Source organism: Anabrus simplex, chromosome 4 (genome assembly GCF_040414725.1).
Source record: "Anabrus simplex isolate iqAnaSimp1 chromosome 4, ASM4041472v1, whole genome shotgun sequence".
Taxonomy (NCBI): Eukaryota; Metazoa; Arthropoda; class Insecta; order Orthoptera; family Tettigoniidae; genus Anabrus; species Anabrus simplex.
In genome coordinates, this window is record NC_090268.1 from 45,840,246 (window position 1) to 45,861,473 (window position 21,228).

Consider the following 21,228-nt stretch of genomic DNA (forward strand, 5'->3'; position numbering starts at 1 on the left):
AGCTGAGGTAAGAATTAAAATTCCAGAGTGGACCCAATATGTGGAGGTGGGCCACTAGTGACTACTCTTGCAGTAGCCACTCATTGGGTCATCATGACCTGAAACTTGTGATTGGGAGAGGAAGAAACCTCCATACAACCTTACTACCCAAGACAGAGAGGCTTACTAGACAGTCAGAGAAATTAAATTTAAGGAGGTTAGGATAGAAAAGGAAGAAATTAGGAATGAAGAGAAAGAGCAAAGAGGACTCTCAGGCAATTCGAGGGGGACACGTTAGTCTGGCTCTACTCCGAGTCAACCCAGCATGGGTAACCCTGAGCTGGCACAACCCTCAGGATCAAGAAGCACACAAGCCCCAACACAGACATCAAAGCCATGGTGTCCCTAGAGGGGGGTTTATGAAAGGTAATTCGGTTCGAATCCCACTGTCGGCAGCCCTGAAAATGGTTTTCCGTGGTTTCCCATTTTCACACCAGGCAAATGCTGGGGCTGTACCTTAATTAAGACGACAGCCGCTTCCTTCCCACTCCTACTAGGGGCTTTACGTCGCACTGACACAGATAGGTCTTAGGGCGACGATGGGATAGGAAAGGCCTAGGAGTTGGAAGGAAGCGGCCGTGGCCTTAATTAAGGTACAGCCCCAGCATCTTCCCACTCCTAGCCCTTTCCTGTCTCATCGTCGCCATAAGACCTCTCTGTGTCGGTGCGACGTAAAGCAACTAGCAAAAAAAAAAAAAAAAAAAGGTAATTCGGTATGCCTGAATTTCGAATGCCATGCAGAAGGGACATCATGTAGAGACTGTGGCGCTCGTGCACAAGAAGCCATGGTAACTCCGCTGAAATATGAGAATTATAACGCAAGTTAAATATATATGACACATACTTATAGCTGATCCAACATAGATGTAGGGGCCAATGACCTAGATGTTAGGCCCCTCTAAACAACAAGCAACATAGATGTAGTGCATTTATAAGGCAAATAGTTCCTACTGTTAAATGAAATATTCTTTGGAAGCAATTTTACATCAAGAAGAATAATGATGATGCTTGCTTGTTGTTTTAGAAAGGCCTAACATCTAGGTCATCGGCCCTAGTGGAATAATAATGTCTGTCACCACTTCACCACCTGATGACGGAGCAGGCTCCGAAACACATTGTGAAGTGAATTATTTAATAAAACTTCAAAAGAAACAGTGATTAATTATTTTAGATATTATTTATTATTATACTTTATGTTATGTATTTCATTTAATTTTTGTAGTGTTCAAGAAAAAGAATTTATAGCTTTAAAATTATTGATTTGACAATTTCTTTAACCACAACTTGTGGATAGCAGGTGGTTTTATACTTTAATTCAATGCATTTGAAATTTAAAAAAATTAGAACAATGCACTTCATTCTTTATATACTACATAAATTGAACATGGATACCCAGTAAGAAAATGAAGAATACAAATCATGTATAGAGAGGCAGGAACATGAATAAGAACACCTAATTGGATAAACAGAATGAGAGGTCAACATTGGAAGCAGAAATAGTAAAATGAGGAGACAAGGCAAATGTGAAAACACAAAGGGAGAAGGCAATCTCCACATCTTCTTTTTCTTATTTTCCTGCCCTTTATCCAACTCTTGTGTCAGGTGGGGTAACGGATCAGTGAACTCAATTTCTTCCTGTTCTACCACGACTCTTCTCTTTACTCCTTTCTTCACTTTCTGTATCTATCACCTCCTTGGGTCTACTTCCATTTGATCTTCACTTGAGCATTGCTCTTGGAATTTCAAATTTTTTATCCTTCTGATATGGCCATACCATTTTCAACCTGTTTCTCTTCTCTGTACCTAGTTCTCCATTCCTAGCCTGTCCCATATGGCTGCGTTCTTTATACAGCCCTTCCTTTGTTTTTTGTAGCATGCTATGCAGAAATTTCATTTCATCTCAATTCCCAGTACAGTAGTACCTCATTAATCTGGATCCCATTAGTTCAAACTTTGCTTAATCCAGAGAGCCGTTTAATAATAATACATAAATGCAATTACAGAATAAAGCTGAGTTATGAATGCAATGTTGTAAACTACGCAGAAGGAGATCGTTGAAAGAGTGATCGCTGCAGGAAGCTCTGAAATGGGTGAATATGACCAGGATGAAGCAGGTGACATTATTAACCCTAAGCCAAAACTTCGTGAAATTAAAGATTATCTAAATATTCTCGTTAAATACATTGTTGATAACAATGATGAAAACAGACAAAAGCATGTCTTGAATATTCGAGGCATCTGCGTGAGTTAATTATTAAATAAATTAATATAAAAGGAAGACAACAAAAGATCAGCAGTTTCTTCAAACCAGTAAGCACGCCAAGTGTGGTCAATGAAGGTGTGCCTTGATTGTCATGCACCAGAGTTTAAGAGGTATGATTTATATATCAACAAGGTTAAGACGGTGGTGATGAAGTTACAGAGGGGAGGTGACAAACCAGAAATCAGAATAAATGACACCAAACTGGACAGTGTTCCAACGTTTAAGTACTCGGGTAGTACAGTACCAAAAGACAACCTTGCAAAGTATGAGGTGGACAGTCGAATTAGCAAGGCAACTCAATTTTACCGCCAAGTGGGATAAACAAGTACCATTAAAAGCAAAGATGACATTATATAAATCATATGATACAGCCATCCTCACGTATAGCTTGGAAACTACCTCATTAACGAGACATGACAACTCAAAACTCCAAGCTGCAGAAATGAAGTTCCTACGCACCATGATACAGAAGACCAGGAAGGACAAATTCAGGATTGAAAAAGTTTGAGAGGAGATGGGAATAGGAGACTCCCTACTACAGAGTATTCAGAAAGCAAGACTGAAGTGGTTTGGCGATGTAAGAAGGATGAGTGCAAGCTGGACTGCAAGAAGAGAATATGAAAAAGAAGTAAAAGGAAAAAGACCAGTGGGCAGACCCAGAGGAAAATGGACAGATCTGGTGACGAAAGATGTCGAGGAGAGAGGACAAGATTATGAGAGAACAGTGGTTCATGGACAGACAAAGATGGGGGGGGCTCGTACACCACACCCGGGCAACTGGAGAGGGTCAACGATGGTGATGATGATGATGATGACTAGTTATTCTGCATTTTGTAGGGCCCAATACTGTATTGCATTATATCTTGTATCCTAACATTTGTATTTCTTAAATTTAAAATACTGTACATGTTCTTTTTACTGAATAGAGTGCTTAAATATGTACCATGGCTCATTTCATAAGATATTTTGTTTACTCCGGACTGTCATTAATTCGGACAACCTAGAGTCTCAATTAGCCTGGATTAATGAGGTTCTAATGTACTTTGTTTTTGTCTTTGGCAGCCGTAATCTGTATATTTCTGCTCCATATGTCAAAAGTGCCACAAAATACATCTTGTACAACACCTTGGTACCTGTTCATTCCACACGAGGTATCTCATGCTCTGATAGAATCCTGCTGCATATAGTACCCTGTTACTGACCACCTCAGTTTTTGGTCTATCCCAAGAGAGTAAGGTTCCCAGATATTTGAGGCATTCTGCTCAACGAACACAGTAGTTTAACTTCCATTTCTTCTCAAACCCAAAAAGCCTGTTTCTGCTTTCCCCCTTTGTCAGGAGGCCAGGCTTCAAACATATATTGAGGGGTCACCTTGACAGATCTTCAGTCTCAATAAAGGAAGTGTACAATAAGGAGGAGACTGAATAATAATAAAGAATATGGTGGTAAAAAACTATGGAACACAAGTCAAACAAAAGGAGAAAAGGAACCATATGGGTCAATATTAGCAATGGAAAGGAATAAACAAGTGGCAAATCAAGTCATATACAGGGTTATAAACCTAGACCAAGCGCGCGGTTTTTGTTCTCTGCGCTACTTACGTTGTGCGCGGCCACCCTGCTTTCAGCATGTATAAAATCTTATATGAAATCCTACCTTATACAAGATGCTGGAAGTGTCATCCTTCATAATGAGGGACTTCATAAGCATCATTAGGATTTTCTGCACACCAGTAGCGAGAGTTATGACTGTTCACACGACCATTAATATCAAAACAAGCCTCATCCGATAAGAACACAAGCTGTGGGTCGAATAAACAATCATTCAATTATGCAAGATACCTCTCAAAATATCTCACTCTTGTGGCTGGATCAGCAGGTATTAAACAATGGGCCTGTGTAAACCTGTACGGTTTGAAGTGTAACAGCTTTGTAGCTCTGTGTGCAGAAGAAACCGAAACCCCTACTTGTTGTGCTGATTTTGAGAGTGATTTATTCGGTGACCGTTCAAGATTCACATCAATGTCATCTAGTTTTTCCTCTGTTAAAACTGTTTGTGTGCACGCATGTTTTTGTTTTATTTAGCACTGAGCCATTAGTTTCAAATTTATTTACAATTACATGAATCTGTGCTCAGGAAGATGGCACTTCACCAGGAAATTGCTGAACAAATGCATCGCGTACCTGTCAAGCTGACTTGTACTTAAAATAACTTTTACGTACGAAAATACGATGTTGCAATGATAACTTTCTCACCATGTTAACAGCTGGGATTCAGACTGGCTATTGATGCTAGGTCGAATGCATGCACACTCCTTACAAGGTTAAGAACTATTCACGCACCTCCCGTACAACTGCTTAGGTCTCGGAGAGTAGAAATGCTGCTGGACACTCAGGGTTTATAAGAGAGACCCTGTACTGTATAGAAATACAAGAACATCTCTAAGAACACAACACAATGACAGGTTAACATTGAAAGTCGGAGCAACAGAAACAGGAGACAAAGACAAACATAAAAACACAAATGGACAAGTATATTGTCTGTATAGGCTATTGAGATGTATTCCCAACCCAGCTCTAGCTGATAAAAAAAGAAAACTGATGATGATGCCAAGTCCTTGTCACTTTCTGCTTGTCCTCATCTCCTCTTACTATCACTCCCTCTTCTAACATTGACCTGTCGTTAAGTTTATCTTATTATGTTTCCCTCTTCATGTTCCTATAACTATATACATGATGTAACCTTTAGGGGTGACAAAGAATTTTCAGGATTGTATTGATGCTCACATATTTGTGTCCTGTATCTAGTAAGTGGTCGATAAATGCAAATTCTGTTTCGTTTGAGTACTTGAATGTATTTCTTGCACCTCGTATTGAAATTTTCACTACTTTGTCCATAAAGTTTCCACAATTTGAATGATTAAACATGTACCTATTTTACAGATTTCTGGCATTAATTCTATACTTACACTTCAGTATCATACAGTGTATGTGAAATCTTTTGTATTACACGTACACCAGCTTCTTTGGCTAACCTCTCTACACGTTCATCTCTTTCACGAGCATAAGGTTCTATATCCAATTCAAACGTCAATTTCTTCACTTGCCATTGTGAAAATATTACAGGCAATACTTCTTCTGGTTTTCCACGTAACACATAGAGCCTGAATGAAATTAAAAATAATTACACAAAAAATTACAAAAAAAGAATCCATTCACTAATCAAGATATATTACATACCTTGTGCCAATAGCTCTCAATCTCTTGTCTAAATCTGACAAGGATTCCTGTAAAAATCTCCATCTGTTTGGTCCAACTTTCATCTTTTTCACTATCCATGGATCTAAGATGAATATAGGCTTTAAAATACAATGTTTTCCATCCACCTGAAAATAATGATGATTTCAGTAACATTCTTGAAAATATTGAAAACATTACAAATAAATTTCATTAATGTTCAACTAAACAAAAGTACTTCAATCATATTACCAATTCATGGTAACATAAATTTCCACTCAAAGATTCAAAGTCGTCTAGGAACTTCAGAGGATACGAAAGTATCTAATTCGTTTTCAAAGAACATCTATCATCCCAACAAAATGTTGACCACATCATAGTTAATAACTTCATTTATCAACATTTCAACTTTAAGTTTTTTACTTCTATTTGAAGGATTTAATCACGCTAAAGCCTATGTGCTTTTAAAAGTTAACATACCCTTCACTTTCAATGAAGCACAGTGTTTTCAAACAGAACATTCTCTTTACCAAAATGCACTAATTTTTAAGAATTTCCTAAGATGTGCAGTGGTTTTAATATGTTTTGTCCCCATTCCATTGAACAATACACATTCTTTAACAACACACTGCATGAGAATGCACACCTCCCTTTGTGACAATTAATCAAACAAGTGCTTATGATGCAACAGAAGATTCATGCACTTGTCACCAATTTTAAGGGCAGTGCTTTTAACATAACATTCTTTTTCTAAGAGACCCTTGGGGGACCCTGTCAACCCCTAGAGGGTGTGTTCCCAGGTGGCAGATAGGGGGCCTACAGAAATGTGGGCAGGTGAAGATACCTCGGAAATGAATACGCAGACCAACAGATATGCCTATTCCTGGGGGCTTTACAATACTAGGACACCCTTTCGCTAGGGGTCATAAATATGGAGAGCCCAGATTTAAAAGTGAAGTACACAACAGTAGCTACAGCGGAGAAGCTGGAATTCGGCAGAACTGGCATCCTAGTAGTGTCCATTCTCCATGTTAGGAGTGGCCTAAATTCCTGCTAGCAGTAGCTCTTAAGAGCCCGACACCAGGCTGTGGTGACAAGCCGGTCCGTAACTACGTCGCAACCCATGGATTATATCTACGTCAGTTTTATCTCCAAATGTTAGGGGGTACCCCACAAGCGGCGTGCGTCAGCCTCGCCTGACTGCCGCAACAAATGAACAAGAGCTACTGGTTCAAGGGCGGAACCAGTTATAGAAGCTAGCCCAACACAGAGAACATTTACGCATTGCCACGCTCAACACTGGGACAGCGATGCTGCAAGAACGGAAAGTGGACATTGCATGTCTGCATGAAACATGCTGGAAAGGCCAGAAATCTCATGACATCCAAGATGGCTATAAACTAATCTACCATGGTACATCCAACAGGAATGACATTGCCATCACCACTTGTGCAAGCCTGCGAGATCGAGTTGCTGAGGTTCAGGGCTATTCAGACCGCCTTATGTCAATTACAATCGACACTGCACCCTCTTGCCTTTGTGTCTTCTCTATATATGTGCCATTATCTGCCTGTGATAACCTAGAAAAAGAACTGTTTTGGCAGGAACTACAAGATCATATTTCAGTGTGTCCTCAAGATGAGTTTCCACTTCTGTGTGGTGATCTTACCAAGGATAGTTATAGCTGCCATGGTGGTAATGGCTATGGTATCTGAAATGATGATGGAACTCAAATTTTGGATTTTGCTGAGACAAATGACTCGGTTAATGGTAATACTTTCTCAGAAAACTCATCAACCACCTTATCACTTACATCAGTGGTGACTATAGTAGCCAAATTGACTTTATCCTTGTTAACGCCATGATCTCCGACTAGTAATGGATGTGAAGGTCATACCATCTGATTGTGTAGCCCCTCAACGTAAGTTGCTTGTCATGACAGGGATAGGAACTCAGGACAAGTTGACTGACTATCTTCGAAGACTGGATTAGGAAATGCCGACTATGTGTCAAATTGAATATCGCAGAATTCCCCTTGATGATTTAATTACCTCTCAAGTATGTACAACTAAGTACAGATACTAACTATGTACAGTATGCAGTAATACATAGTTGATAAGTATAGCATAGCCAACGAGGAGCCTCTTTCTCATCTACAGACTTAAGAATCTCTAAACGTTGTAAAGGAGGAGGGATAAATGCCCCCGAGAAGATCAAGTGGTGGAAGCTTAAAAACCAGCAGGAGACACTAGCAGACAGCATAAATTTTCCTCCTGTCGACCTGAATATGACAACATGTGGACCACGTTCGGCAAATCTATCATTGCAATCGCCACAGCAATCATGGGTACAACAAAACTTAGTTCCCACCGTACTGACAAGCAAACATAGTTATGGATGGTGGAAGTCCAAGAAAAGTTGTATGAAAAGAAGAAGGCATATAGAAACTGGGTTTCAAAATGGACTCCAAAGAACAGGGAAAGATATGTCATAGCCAAACATGAAGCTAACAAACCTGTTGTTGAAGCTAGGCACAGTTACTATAATGACCTGTATAAAACACTGGACTGGAACAGGTACCTTCTATCCCTCAATTCAGATACTGGAAGAATCGCAGAAGACGACAACACTGGACTCAATGGAAGGAGAAAAACCTATCATGAGGTTAACCAAAGCTAGAACAAAGTCAGCACAGGATACTGAGCACTGTGTGTGCACAAAAGGCAAAGAGGTCAGTAATTACAGGACATCCTCAAACATTGGCAACAACACTTTGAAGAGATTTCCAACATTGAGTTCCCACATCCTCCTAATCCAGAAGGTAATCCAACAGCAGGTTCTATCTTACACATCATGTCACAGGAAGTCACCAGTGCCATCAGAGGTATGAAGAACCAAAAAGCACCATGAACAGGTGACCTTCCAGCAGACTTCTGGAAGTTTCAGGAATTTATAGAACCTGCAATCAAATGGCTGACCATCTTTTTTTTTTTTTATGCCATGGTTAACTCTGGCACTGTTCCCAGTGATTTGGCTATAAGCATCGATGTGCATATCTTTAAGCAAAAAGGTGATCCAGCAGAATATATAAATTACCATCCAATTCGCCTTCTATCACACATAATGAAGGTCTTTGAGAGAATCCTTTATTGACGACTGCGTAAAATTGTTAGCATTAGTACCAACCAGTGCGACTTTATCAAGGGCGCTGGAACAATCAATGCAATCTTCACTGCCAGAATGCTTACTAAAAAGCACCGATTGAAACAACAGCCACTGCATATTACCTTCCTTGATTTTGAAATGGCTTTCAACCGTGTTCCACACCGTGTGATCTAGTACATGGCGTACCAGAAATGCTTATCAATTGCATCAAGATGCTTTATATGAACACCACAAGTCATGTTCATTACACTGTCGGTGTATCAGAGAGCTTTGCTGTGAAAGTTGGTGTACATCAGGGCTCTGTACTGTCCCCATTGCTCTTTGTCCTCGTTATGGATACAATCAAACAGGACCTGCACAGGAGTATCCCTTGGAATCTCTTATAAGCAGACGATATCACACTTGCTGATACCACCAGAAAAGGATTGCAGCATCAAGCTAAAGATTGGAACAGCCATTTCTCACCATAATGTCTTAGACTGAATAAAAAGAAGACTGTGTGTGTTGACTCTTATCTTTTAGTGTCATGTTCTTTGGACGAGGAGCCATATCAGTTAGTTTTCAGAAGAAGTGAGATATTTAGTTGTACATTAAATTATAACTTTTTAAACTGTTCATAACAAGAATAAATTAAATGTTTCCTGGTAATTCTCTTAAACTGACCTTGTTATACGTGTGAGTTTATTTTGTGTAACATAATTTGCTCCTGCGTACCAAATATATGTTGCTGAGTTTGCATTTTCTTCAGTTTGTTAGTTTGTTACTGAATGTAACACTTTGGCAACCGTGACAGGACTATTTAATGAAAATGGAGAAGTTAGTGAACGGAAGTGCATTAACAAAAGCATGCAACAGGCTTAAATCCAAGAGAGATGCTGCCGGCAATGTCGACCTAATGGAATTAAAAGTCAAATTGTTATTAATTGAAAGAAAAATCATTTAGATTAAAACATTCGTGAATTTTCCATTTTTGGCTGAATGTATTAATCCCATGTCATTAGAAATATCTGTAAATTTATGATTCTTTTCAACCATATCCTCTCCCATTGCCTAATATCTTTTATGTTTGACTGCATTAACATGTTCTTTGGCCAAAAAAAAGTCTAGAAATTTAACTTGCACAAAAAAATCACTTTGAACCAAGTTTGAATGAAAGAAGTACAGAGAGAACCCATCTATAAACTAGTGTTTAATCGTTTAAGGAAGAAGGGGAAAAAGAAAGGAAAAGCTTGAAGGTTTCAAATTTATTTAGGTATTCTCATTCAACATCATCTAAATATTAAAATTTTATGTAATTATATTTTCATAATATATTACTAATGTTTAATAGTCTCCGTGGCTCTCGCGGCAGCGTGCCGGCCTCTCACCACTGGGTTCGTTGGTTCAAATCCCGGTCACTCCATGTGAGATTTGTGCTGGACAAAGCGTCGACAGAACAGGTTTTTCTCCGGAAACTCCGGTTTTCCCTGCCATCTTTCATTCCAGCAACACTCTCCAATATCACTTCATTTCATCTGTCAGTCATTAATCAATGTCCCAGAGGAGTGCGGACAGGCTTCGGCAGCTGGCACCGTTTCTATCCTCGCTGCTAGATGGGGGCTTCATTCATTCCATTCCTGACCCGGTCGCATGACTGGAAACAGACTGTGGATTTTCATTTTTCATCACTAATGTTTGTTTGTTCATTGATATGGGCTAAACAAAAGAAAGTGTTATATTTTTTTTAATTCTCTGATTGGATTTCATTGATAAAAGAAACTCGTGTCCTCATCTCGAGGTGGTGCAGCTCATTTTAGGCACGCCCCCAATGGGGGTAAGCTGCATGTAGCATTTCAACATACCAGCCCTCCTGCCATTCTTACATTTCTGGCAGTACCGGGAATCAAACCCGGGCCTCCGAGGATGGGAGCTAATAACACTAACCGTTTCGTTACGGAGGCGGAAACTTCACTGATGAAGGGAATGTACTATGTTCCTGAAACATGCTTGAATAAATAATTTTCAATTTGAAAAAGTGAATTGACAAGGTGAAGCAAACACACACTATTTTAAATAGATTTTAATAGCTACTGAAGTTAGTCATTATGAATGCAGTTGAACCAGCTCCTATTCATACAGTTTACGACAATTTATACACAAATCTGAGGGCAATGGAATAATCTGGCATCACTAAAGATAAGTGTACTTCTCTACTTTATCCACTTGTTGAAAGTAGCTAGCCAGAAGATATTTTAAGGGCACAAAGTAGGCGTAAAGTAGAGGCAGAGCGCACCCCCAAAAGTTAATGGCATTCATGAGAAATGAAACTGAGGCCTATCAACGGATTTCTATGGCTATGGCAGGGTTCGGAATATTTGAAGGGTCATACAGATTCAAACGTAATAATGATTTTAAAGTGGATGTGATCCCAACTGCCACAGGTTTTACTTCTAGTACAAAGATCATCAGGAATTTAAAAATGTTATGTGTATTTTGTGGTTGCGGACATGTTAGAGTGCCGATTCCTTCAGCGCACAGAAGACGGCTCTAGAGGAGAGAAAGAAGATACCGACTGACAAAGAAGCCTGCTTTTTTGCCAGACGGAGGGCCACCCAGTTCAGTGTACAGCAAAGGTTAGATGTGTGTGTTGTTCAAAGAAGTATGTTGTATTAATGTGCCTTACATTGCCTTCTGTTCACAAAGCACACATAACCTTGCAAATAAATGTCTTCCAAACAACAGAATTAACCTCATCTCTGGATCATGTACTACAACAGAAGTGATCTTACAAACATTGCAGGTGAAACTCAAAGATGAAAATGGTAACCATATCATAAGATTGATGATCGATACTGGTGCACAGAAATCAATTTTGAAAACATCCGTGGAACAAGTTGGGTGTACTGTCATTTGAGAAGGGAGGCTAATACTTTCTTTATTGGGGGGAGCCTTACTATTAACGTATGCTGTCTCAAATGTTACAGCATTGAAGTGGAGATCATTTATACTTCCTGCAAGTGCACATTTGAAGCTCTAGGTCAGACGAGAATTAGTGATAATGTCACCTATGAAGACGGACCATAGCTTCAAGAGTTGAATGAACTGAGATTTGAATACGTCAATAGGAATGGTCCAAATTCTCGTTGGAGCAGACCTGGTAGGTCATCTATTAACCAAAAAAAGACACAGCCTGTTCAATGCACTAGTAACCACAGAGGCACTTCTGGGATGGACAGTTTTTGGAAGAAAAGCCTTTTCAAATCCAATATGTTACGACAGTCTAGCGACTGTTGTTACTACGCTCTATCTACAGGAGGCAGCTGTGGAGTACTTTTGGAAACTTCATGTTTTTGGAATCACAGACCCAGCAGAAAAGATGACAAAGAATCAGATTCAAGAAGAGACACTGGATCACTTTCTTAATGCGGTACTGATCAATGCTGAAAATCTATACGAAGTCTATCTGCCATGGCAAGACAATCACATCCGTTGTCTACTAACTATCAGCTGGCTGAGGAGCACTTACACAATGTTACCAAGAAGTTAGGAGCAACAAATAAGTTGAAGACATCTAGTGATGTCCTCGCTGAATGGAAGAATGAAGGAATAATCAAAGAAGGGCAGTATAAGGAAAAATCTATCTCATTACCTTTCGCAGACTAGTCTTAACGGAGAATATTACACCTATTTCACCAGTATTTGATGCAATAGCAAGACAGCCAGGCTTCCTTCCCATTTCTGTATGACTGTTTCAACGCAGGACATAGGCCTAATTTGATAGAGTTGATTCCATCAATTATATACCATTTCCAAGAGAAGAGAATTTGGGTGATGGCTTATATCCATAAAGCATTTCTATAGACCAGCTACCATCCAACAGACAGGGACTTTCTACCTTTTCTGTGGTGGGATGACAAATTCAAAACAATCAAGGTGTATCGTCATACCAGAGTCGTCTTCGGAGTGAAGTGCAGCCCATTCCTGTCAGGAGCTATTATAGACCATCATCTGAAAAGACACAGTACTGACGATCCTGAAAAGATGCCGATTTTCAAACAGTTATCACACAGTTTTTATGTCGATAACGTTGCTGGAAGTTTTGATGGAGAGGACAGTTCGAGTTCCTTCATTAACACTGCATATACGGTCATGACTTGTGGCAATTTTGATTTACATGGCTGGGAACACACAGGCAGTGTGACGAAAGAAAGAAGAGCATCAAACGTACTTAGAATCATATGGAACTGCGAAGAAGATACAATGAGCATTAACATGGATTGGTTGAAAGAAATGTTTACTAGAGTTGTCAATGTATAGACAAGAAAAGTGTTCCACCGATCAATACTTATTTATTGTGAATAGCTTATTACACTAGTACCAGTTTCGGCCTTTCATGGCAATCATCAGCTAGTACATAACATTTATAGTCATTAGACAAAATCACAAAGATGTTACGCTAGATCATCCGGATGTCTAATGGAGAATGGAAATAAAATATATTGCAGTATTGTTAGGTTAAAATATCTGTGATTAAAGGTGGTGGTGATGGTTACAATAAACTAAAACCTATTGAGTGTACATGGATATGAGTACATTAAACACATTAAAACATATAGGCCACAGTATAAAACACTTAAAAAATTTAACAGATTAAAACATAGAATATATTTTAAAACGTCTATTAAAATTTGAGTTCGTGTTGCATAGCATTCATTCTTCAATCTTCTTGTGCTGATTTAGTTGTATAAGGTGATCATCAAGAATGTTCTATGGCTGATATACGTTATATTGATATGTGGTAAGAATTCTTGTCATTAAAATTTTGAAAAATTTTTTGAGTACTGTGCAATCCAACTATTGATGTACTTCAGTAAGTTTTTTTATATAAACTGCGAGACAGGGTTTAATTTTGGAGCAGTTGTTGGCGACACCTCTCTCATCTATGCTCGTTATATGGTGATTATCTGTAAAGATAAGCTAATATAAGTATAGTGTGTGTACTAGTGTAATAAGCCATTCACAATAAATAAGTATTGATCGATGGAACACTTTTCTTGTCTATACATTGAATCCAATCAATATGGAAAATGAAACTTATAAATAATAATACTAGTGTTGTCACCAAGAGATTAGATTTTTCCATTACAGGACGCATATTCGATCCTATAGGATTTACATGCCGGTGATATTGCTTCCAAAATTTATGGGAGTGGATCAAATATAAACAGGTATTATTTTTTTTTAAATTCATTGCATCAACCAAAAAAAATACATATATAGAGATCACTTTTCTACATAGTGGTACTGCCTTTGATAAACATTTTTTCCATCGGATTGGTAAGTTTTTGATCCCATCCTGATAGAAAGAAGAGGGATGTGTGCGGAGCCAGTTGCGCACAAACTCTTCTATACTTGCATCATCACTGAACCGCTGTCCTCCTAAATCTTGTTTGAGTGGTCCAAACAAATGGTAGTTGCAGAGCAATAAATCTGGACTGTATGGAGGGTGTTCCAGAGATGTCCGGTGAATTTCCTCCAGTTTTTGCCGTGTTAAAGCGGCAGTATGCAGCTGCATTGTCATGGAGAGGAATGACGTTTCAGGGTGGTTGCTGGCGTCATTTTTTGCGATACACAGCTTTTCTTAATCCAAAAGGCAACAGTAATAGGCTGCATTAATTGTCTTTTGTTTGTGAGGAAAATCCACCGTCAAAACGCCCACGGAGTCCCAGAAAACGGATGCAAGCAGCTTTCCAGCAGATGGGTGATTTGGCCTTGACCTGACCTGCTTTGTCTCTTCGCCGCCACTCCATGCTTGCTGCTTTGACTCTGGAGAGTAATGATGCACCCAAGTTTCATCACAAGTCACAATACGACGCGAGAAATCCTCCTTCCTCCTCGTAAAGATGCAGTCTATGACAAACTTCCTGGCGTAAAGTTTTTTGTTCCTGGTTGAGGAGACAAGGAGACCACTTGCCAGACAATTTTCTGACATGGAGTTCATCTTGGATGATGGTTTGAACACTTCCATAACTTATTCTTATGGCTAAAACAATTTGCAAAATTTTTATTTGCTGATCTTCATCAATAATGTCATGAATGGCAACAATGTTATCTGCAGTGATGCTTGTCTGCGGTTTCCTTTCATGAGGTTCATTTTCCACAGCTTCTCTTCCTGCCACAAATATTTTAGCCCACTCATACACTCGAGTCTGCAAATGTGTTTCTTCCCCAAACTGTGCGCAGAGCTGTCTCAAAATTCTGGAAGGTTTGGTGCCCTCTTTTGTGAGAAATTTTATAATGATGCGTTGCACAACATACATGTGCGCCTCTTGCTCACTCATGGCTAACTGAAGCAGCCCAGCTCTCCACCGTCGTTCGCGCATGCAAACCCCTTCTCCAGACACCCCCACCAACATCCTGGCAAAGCTCTGCCTCAGAATTATTACTAACAGCAGCAGTACATTCAAATTCCCATTTATATTTGATCGGTCTTCATATATTGCAGTCTACTTGGGAGATAAAGATAGGTTGTGACTGCGAGTTCAGCAATGAATTGAAGATGAACTTCATGGATTGTCTTGTTAAAACCAATGCACATCAAAATATTTGACCCTTCTAAGAATTATTAAAATTAATAACTTTTAAAGAAGAAGAATTTTCTTCTTCCTCCTAGCATTTTTCCGCTGGTGCAGGGTCCACTGAATTAATCTTGGCCTGCTATTTTGCATTATCTAAGAGTCTTCATATCACCATTTAGGCCTTCTGTGTCATGCTAGTGCTGCTTTGGACATCCACGTGGACATTAATTTCAAAGGAGTGTGTGAAACTGGCAACTATTCCAGGTGCGGCACTCAGGACATGTCCTTACCATTGGAGACACTTTTCCCATGCCTTCCCAGTGATGGGTGCAATGCCCATTTGCTAGCTTCTTTACAATGAATTATTTGTCAGCTGACAATGACTTGAAACACATTTATTTATTTATTTATTCATTCATTCATTCATTCATTCATTCATTCATTCCTGACTTACATTGGTGGCGAAGTTAGGACTGACGGCCCTCTCTTACACTTAACCACTATAAACAATAAAATTTAAAAATGTAAACATAAAAGTAAGACATAGAAATTCTAAAAAGAAATAATACAACGGACAGATAATTCTAAGACTAAGTTAGCCCTACATATCAGTACAGCAATTAGTGTGACAATACTAATAATATTAATAATAATAAATGAAGAAAACCCATTCACACAACATACACACAATGACTCACACAACTCAGTTTTTTGTTCCCAGGAAAAACTTTCGGCAGGCAGATTTGAATTATGAGACAAAGTAAGGTGCCAAATGTCCATTGGGAGTGTATTCCAGAGTTTCGATGCAGTAACTATGAAGGAATGATTGTAGGAATTTGTTCGACTTAGTGGAATTTCAAGTAGGGAACCAGAACGGGTACTAATTTCATGAAATGAGGAAAGGAAAAGAAACTTAGAAGAGAGGTAAGTAGGAGTGTTCGTCGAGAGCACATGGTAAACAAGTGTCATTAGGTGAAAATTTGTTCGTTCATTTATGCGTAACCATCCCAATGTTTTGAAATATGGTGTAACATGAGCGTCACGTCGCAGTTGGAAGGCATATCGTATGCATGAGTTTTGTGCTCGCTGAAGTCTCAAAGCTTGTTCACCATTTAGATTGACTAGTACTGTATCACAGTAGTCTAAAATTGGGAATAGTAGTGATTGGATTAATTTTAATTTAAGTTTTTGAGGAAAAGAATTCTTGTGACGTTTTAGGGGATATAGAGCTGCATGAACCTTTCTACATACATTTGTTACGTGTTCATTCCAGGTCAGATTCTCATTGATTTTTTTTTTTTTTTTTTTTTTTTTTGCTAGTTGCTTTACATCGCACCGACACAGATAGGTCTTATGGCGACGATGGGACAGGGAAGGGCTAGGAGTGGGAAGGAAGCGGCCGTGGCCTTAATTAAGGTACAGCCCCAGCATTTGCCTGTTGTGAAAACAGGAAACCACGGAAAACCATTTTCAGGGCTGCCGACAGTGGGGTTCGAACCTACTATCTCCCGAATACCGGCCGCACTTAAGCGAATGCAGCGATCGAGCTCGATTCTCATTAATGGAGATTCCAAGATTAGTTACATTGGGGTACGGTACAGCAATGTCATTGATTATGATTGGTGGAGAATTTATATTGCTTATTACATGTAATAATTTAGAGTTTCCTATGATAATACTTTGTGTTTTACGAGGATTTAGGAGTAAGTGGTTGTTTTTAGCATAGGCGGTAAGCCTTTCAATATCCGAATTAATATACTGAACTATTTCATGTAAATTGTTTGTATATCTGCATATCATCAGCATATAAGTGGTAGTTGCAATACTGGAGTGTGGAAGATACGTCATTAATATGCAAGATGAACAGTAAGGGGCCTAGAACAGACCCTTGAGGGACACTGGATGATTTTACAGCCCACTGGGATCTTTGACGTTTACCACTACACACTGGCAATGATTTGTAAGGAACGACTTTAAAAAATTAAGGACTATCGGGCCGATATGCAGAGAGCGTAGCTTGGATAATAGTATGTCTATATTTACCGTGTCGAACGCACAACTAAAGTCAAGGAATGTCAGTATCATCACCTGCCGTTTGCCCATTGCTAGTCTTATGTCATCTGTTACCCGAAGAAGTGCAGTCGTAGTACTGTGCCCCTTTCTGAAGCCAGATTGCAATGGGTCAAAAAGACAATGTCTGTTTAAGAATTCTACTAGCTGCTCGTGTACAACTCCTTCAAGAACTTTCGAGAAAGGGGGAAGAATCAAAATAGGCTGGTAATCAGATGGTGCATTTGCTGTGGTACCGGTATGTTTTAATATTGGGGTTACTAGAGCATCCTTCCATGCAGTTGGAAATGTCCCTGTGGTGAAACAGTGGTTTACAATGTGGGTAATAATTGATAGGACCATGCTAATAATGTTTTTTATAAAGCCTATTGGAATGTTACCTGCTCCTTTAGCTTGTGACTTAACTGAATTCAAAATACGCTTTACATCATTTACACTGACAGGGTGAAAAGAGAAATTATGTTCGTTTTCTGTACGGTCACTTATTCTTTTATTTAGATTGATATGATTTTGAGGTTGAGATTCTTTTATGGGGTTAGTTATGAAGTGAGAGTTAGGTGTATCGAGAGATATAGTTGGCACATGTGGCTCTTTGCATTTTCCAACTCCCATAGCTCAAAGTTCGTTCCAGGTTTCACGTGCATTTAAGTTCCTTGTTACATTTTTAATGTGATTAAACTTGCTATTGTGAATTAATTGCTTAATTGTACTGTCCAATTGTAACTAATCACAGGTAAAACAAGTATTAATTAGGTTGACATTAAATAACAGGGACGTAACACAAATAACATTATTATTATTATTATTACATTAAATAACAAAGCTATTTTTAACCGATAACTGTCAATACGGATCACAATGAAGTTTGTAACGATTCTCTTATCATGACATAAGGAATGGAAATAATATGGGAATACTTCATGAAGACTGACTTTAAGTTGATAGAAAAAATAAAATCTATAGGGCCTATATCTAAAGAAAATAATTTACCTATCAAAGACCGCACCCTCAAGACTAGCATACGAGTTAGCTCGAGAACCTTTCTTCTGAGAAGAAAACCGACTGCAGTTGCTGCTGCCTCGACAGCCCATTATCAAGCAGCAATTACTGAACTATACAAAAAGAAATCAAGCAACTTTTATATCTCAGACACCATGACTATAAACGAGTGGAAGAACCCAGGATACAAACTAAGACACGCCATGATCCAGTTTGCAGTAGGTATTCTCAGGTTACATAATATTACTAATTCCAGGTACAGGTTATGTTATGCTCTGTTTGGGGTTGCTAGGTTATGCCGACCAGCTGTCAGTTGCATAATTGCATCATAAAACAAGAGTACAAACATTAGCATGAGAAATGTTGCACGTTGTTGTTGTTGTTGTTGTTGTTGTTGGTGGTGGTGATGCTTTCAAAGAGCCAGATACAGCTGCATCTGCAAAATGTGTGGGGAAAATTGAGAGAGATACCACATTAAAATGTGCAAAAATAGACAAATATCTTTGACAACTATGTACATAAACTTACAGTTTAAAATGGAAATTAAACATACATGGCCAATGGCTGCTATAAATATATTTATCATTTATTGAGCTTTAAATCTTGAAAGTATGGTATTCTATCATACTGGTTCTATTTTTCCCTTACCATAGAGCATAGCAAGAATGGTCCCTATTTAGTATGCATAATTCTTGAAGTAGACTTATTCGATTTTGAACTTAAAATACAGGGTCGTGGCTCATGGTGAAAAATAGTACTATAAATAAATACCATTAGATCTATACCTACCAAAAAAAGAAAAACAAGGGGTATTGTTATTGAACATTTACCTTTTCAATAGCCTCCAGTAAGGCAGGGTTATCATGAATTCGTAGTCCCTTCCGAAACCAATGTAAAGCAGTAGGACAACTCATTGTCTTCAGGATCCCTAAAGAAGTTCAAGTGAGTGTCGTATGCAGATATATTCCGATTCCTCTCAAGTCGTTACGATTACTGGCAGCCATTTACACCACTCCAAAACACAAATGCAAACAGGTTACACGACATTCTCAGGTTACATAATATTACGTCTAAGTAATTCCACGTACAGGTTATGTTACGCTCTGTTTGGGGTTGCTAGGTTACGCCGACCAGCTGTCAGTTGCATGATTGCATCATACAACAAGAGTACAAACATTAGCATGAGAAAAGTTGCGCGTTGTTGTTGTTGGTGGTGGTGATGCTTTCTTGGGCTTTTATCGAAGATATTTCACCCAGTCTATAATCCCTTACTTGCTGAATAACACTGATACAACTGAACACTTCAATCCATGAAAAATTATTTTTGTGATTTGAAAGGGATACACACCACTGTATTCCACTATATCACTCTGTAATGCCTTACTTGCTGATGTTGCGCGTTTTCTGGTGTTCTGGGCTTTGTGCAAATACAGCTTTGTGATACAGTGGTGATACCAAGGTTCTAAAACACTACTATCAACTACTGTATTTGGTGATACAAACAAATACTGTGTTTGATACAAATGATAACATAGATGTTCGAGACCAATCGAAACCATCATTATACCACGAAGATGTGAATAATAAATACTTGTATATAAAATTTAATTAGAGAAGAATAGAATAAAAGCAGACCGAAAAGACAAATAATTTATTAATAAACAGCCAATGAAGCCTGCTCTTGACGTGCACAATTACTCCCTATTTTTATCATTTTTATCTAGTCTTCATAACCGAAATACTTTATATAGTTTCGGTGATGATGTGGTAATTTTTAGGTCTAACATATTATTTATTGGCTGAACTGGTAGTCTATCAATTTTCACCCAACCCTCAGCCTATCAGCTCCCGCTAGCCGGCTGAAAATTTGTTTTGGTTGTGCGTATGGAGCAAGCTGGGAGCAGGTGCGGAAGGTGAAAAAATTTGTTTTTAGAATTACATAAACGAAGCGAAGATCAGTAAATGATACAACGCGAGGTGTGAGTTATGACGGTGACAGGTTAAATTCCGATCCATTTATCACTGACTGTCAAGGATACTGAAGTAAATAAGACATGGAATCAGGTAAAAGACTAATGTTTTTCTGTGTGTGGCATACATTGTATACTGTCCTATTTGTAGTACAGTTTTTGTTTCTCTTCAGTCGTGCCGGAAGATCACGAATATGTTATTCCAAGAAAAGAAGTTACTTCTATGGAAGACATGCAGATGTGGGAGAAATCTGAAGCTTACAAAGTAAGTAGAACTGCTCAATTATAGCTGCATACTTTTTGCTTTTTAACCCTTGAAACAGCTAAAATAGTCCCTAACTTCCATATAGTTGCGTGCGATTGACAATATCACTACTTAAACCCTTGAAGTTGCAAAAGACTGGGAGAGGGAAACAAAACAACTTTTAAAAAAAATCCAGTTTGGTTCTTATACAGGGACAAACATACATGTACGGTATACTTATTTGACAAAATTTCATTTATTTAGAGTTAGGTTACATTTTAGGTGGAATATATACCCACTGTCACGTCGTGACATCTGTTATTTGTAACAAGTTCATTGGGATAATTATTTCCCACCTTCTAAAATATATAATCCTTTTCATAAAATACATAGTATATGGCTTACTCGCTAACTAAGGCGGTATAAGTTGACACTCCGCAGCCCAAAGTTTGTAGCAATATAAGGAAGTGAAAATAATGCAAATCTTACTTGGAATTCCTTGTAGAGGAGAGATGTGTTCAGTGCAATGTCCAGGAACCCATCATCCCACCCTCAGAAGTACATTTACTTTTATAACCTAATAAAGAGCAGCACCCACCATCGTCCATGGCTAAAGTAGCTTCTTGCATTCTTATTGATCAACGTGAAGAGAATGTGACGTCATTGCCATCAATGCTGATAATTA

At 38.6% G+C, this 21,228-nt stretch overlaps 2 protein-coding genes across 2 annotated transcripts in view; one reads left to right on the forward strand and one right to left on the reverse strand.

Annotated features, from left to right (window-relative positions):
- Nucleotides 1–19,285, reverse strand: part of phr6-4 ((6-4)-photolyase) — a 69,325-nt gene extending 50,040 nt beyond the window's left edge. Inside the window, exons 1-3 of the mRNA XM_067146189.2 lie at nucleotides 19,160–19,285; nucleotides 5,542–5,687; nucleotides 5,271–5,465 (exon numbers count right to left, since the gene is read on the reverse strand). Coding sequence (XP_067002290.2) covers nucleotides 5,271–5,465; nucleotides 5,542–5,687; nucleotides 19,160–19,243 — 425 coding nt within the window. The 5' untranslated portion in view covers nucleotides 19,244–19,285. The remainder of the gene's footprint in view (nucleotides 1–5,270; nucleotides 5,466–5,541; nucleotides 5,688–19,159) is intronic.
- Nucleotides 19,286–20,145: 860 nt separating this feature from the next.
- Ptpa (Phosphotyrosyl phosphatase activator) overlaps nucleotides 20,146–21,228 on the forward strand; it is a 44,412-nt gene continuing 43,329 nt past the window's right edge. Inside the window, exons 1-2 of the mRNA XM_067145053.2 lie at nucleotides 20,146–20,393; nucleotides 20,473–20,564. Coding sequence (XP_067001154.2) covers nucleotides 20,384–20,393; nucleotides 20,473–20,564 — 102 coding nt within the window. The 5' untranslated portion in view covers nucleotides 20,146–20,383. The remainder of the gene's footprint in view (nucleotides 20,394–20,472; nucleotides 20,565–21,228) is intronic.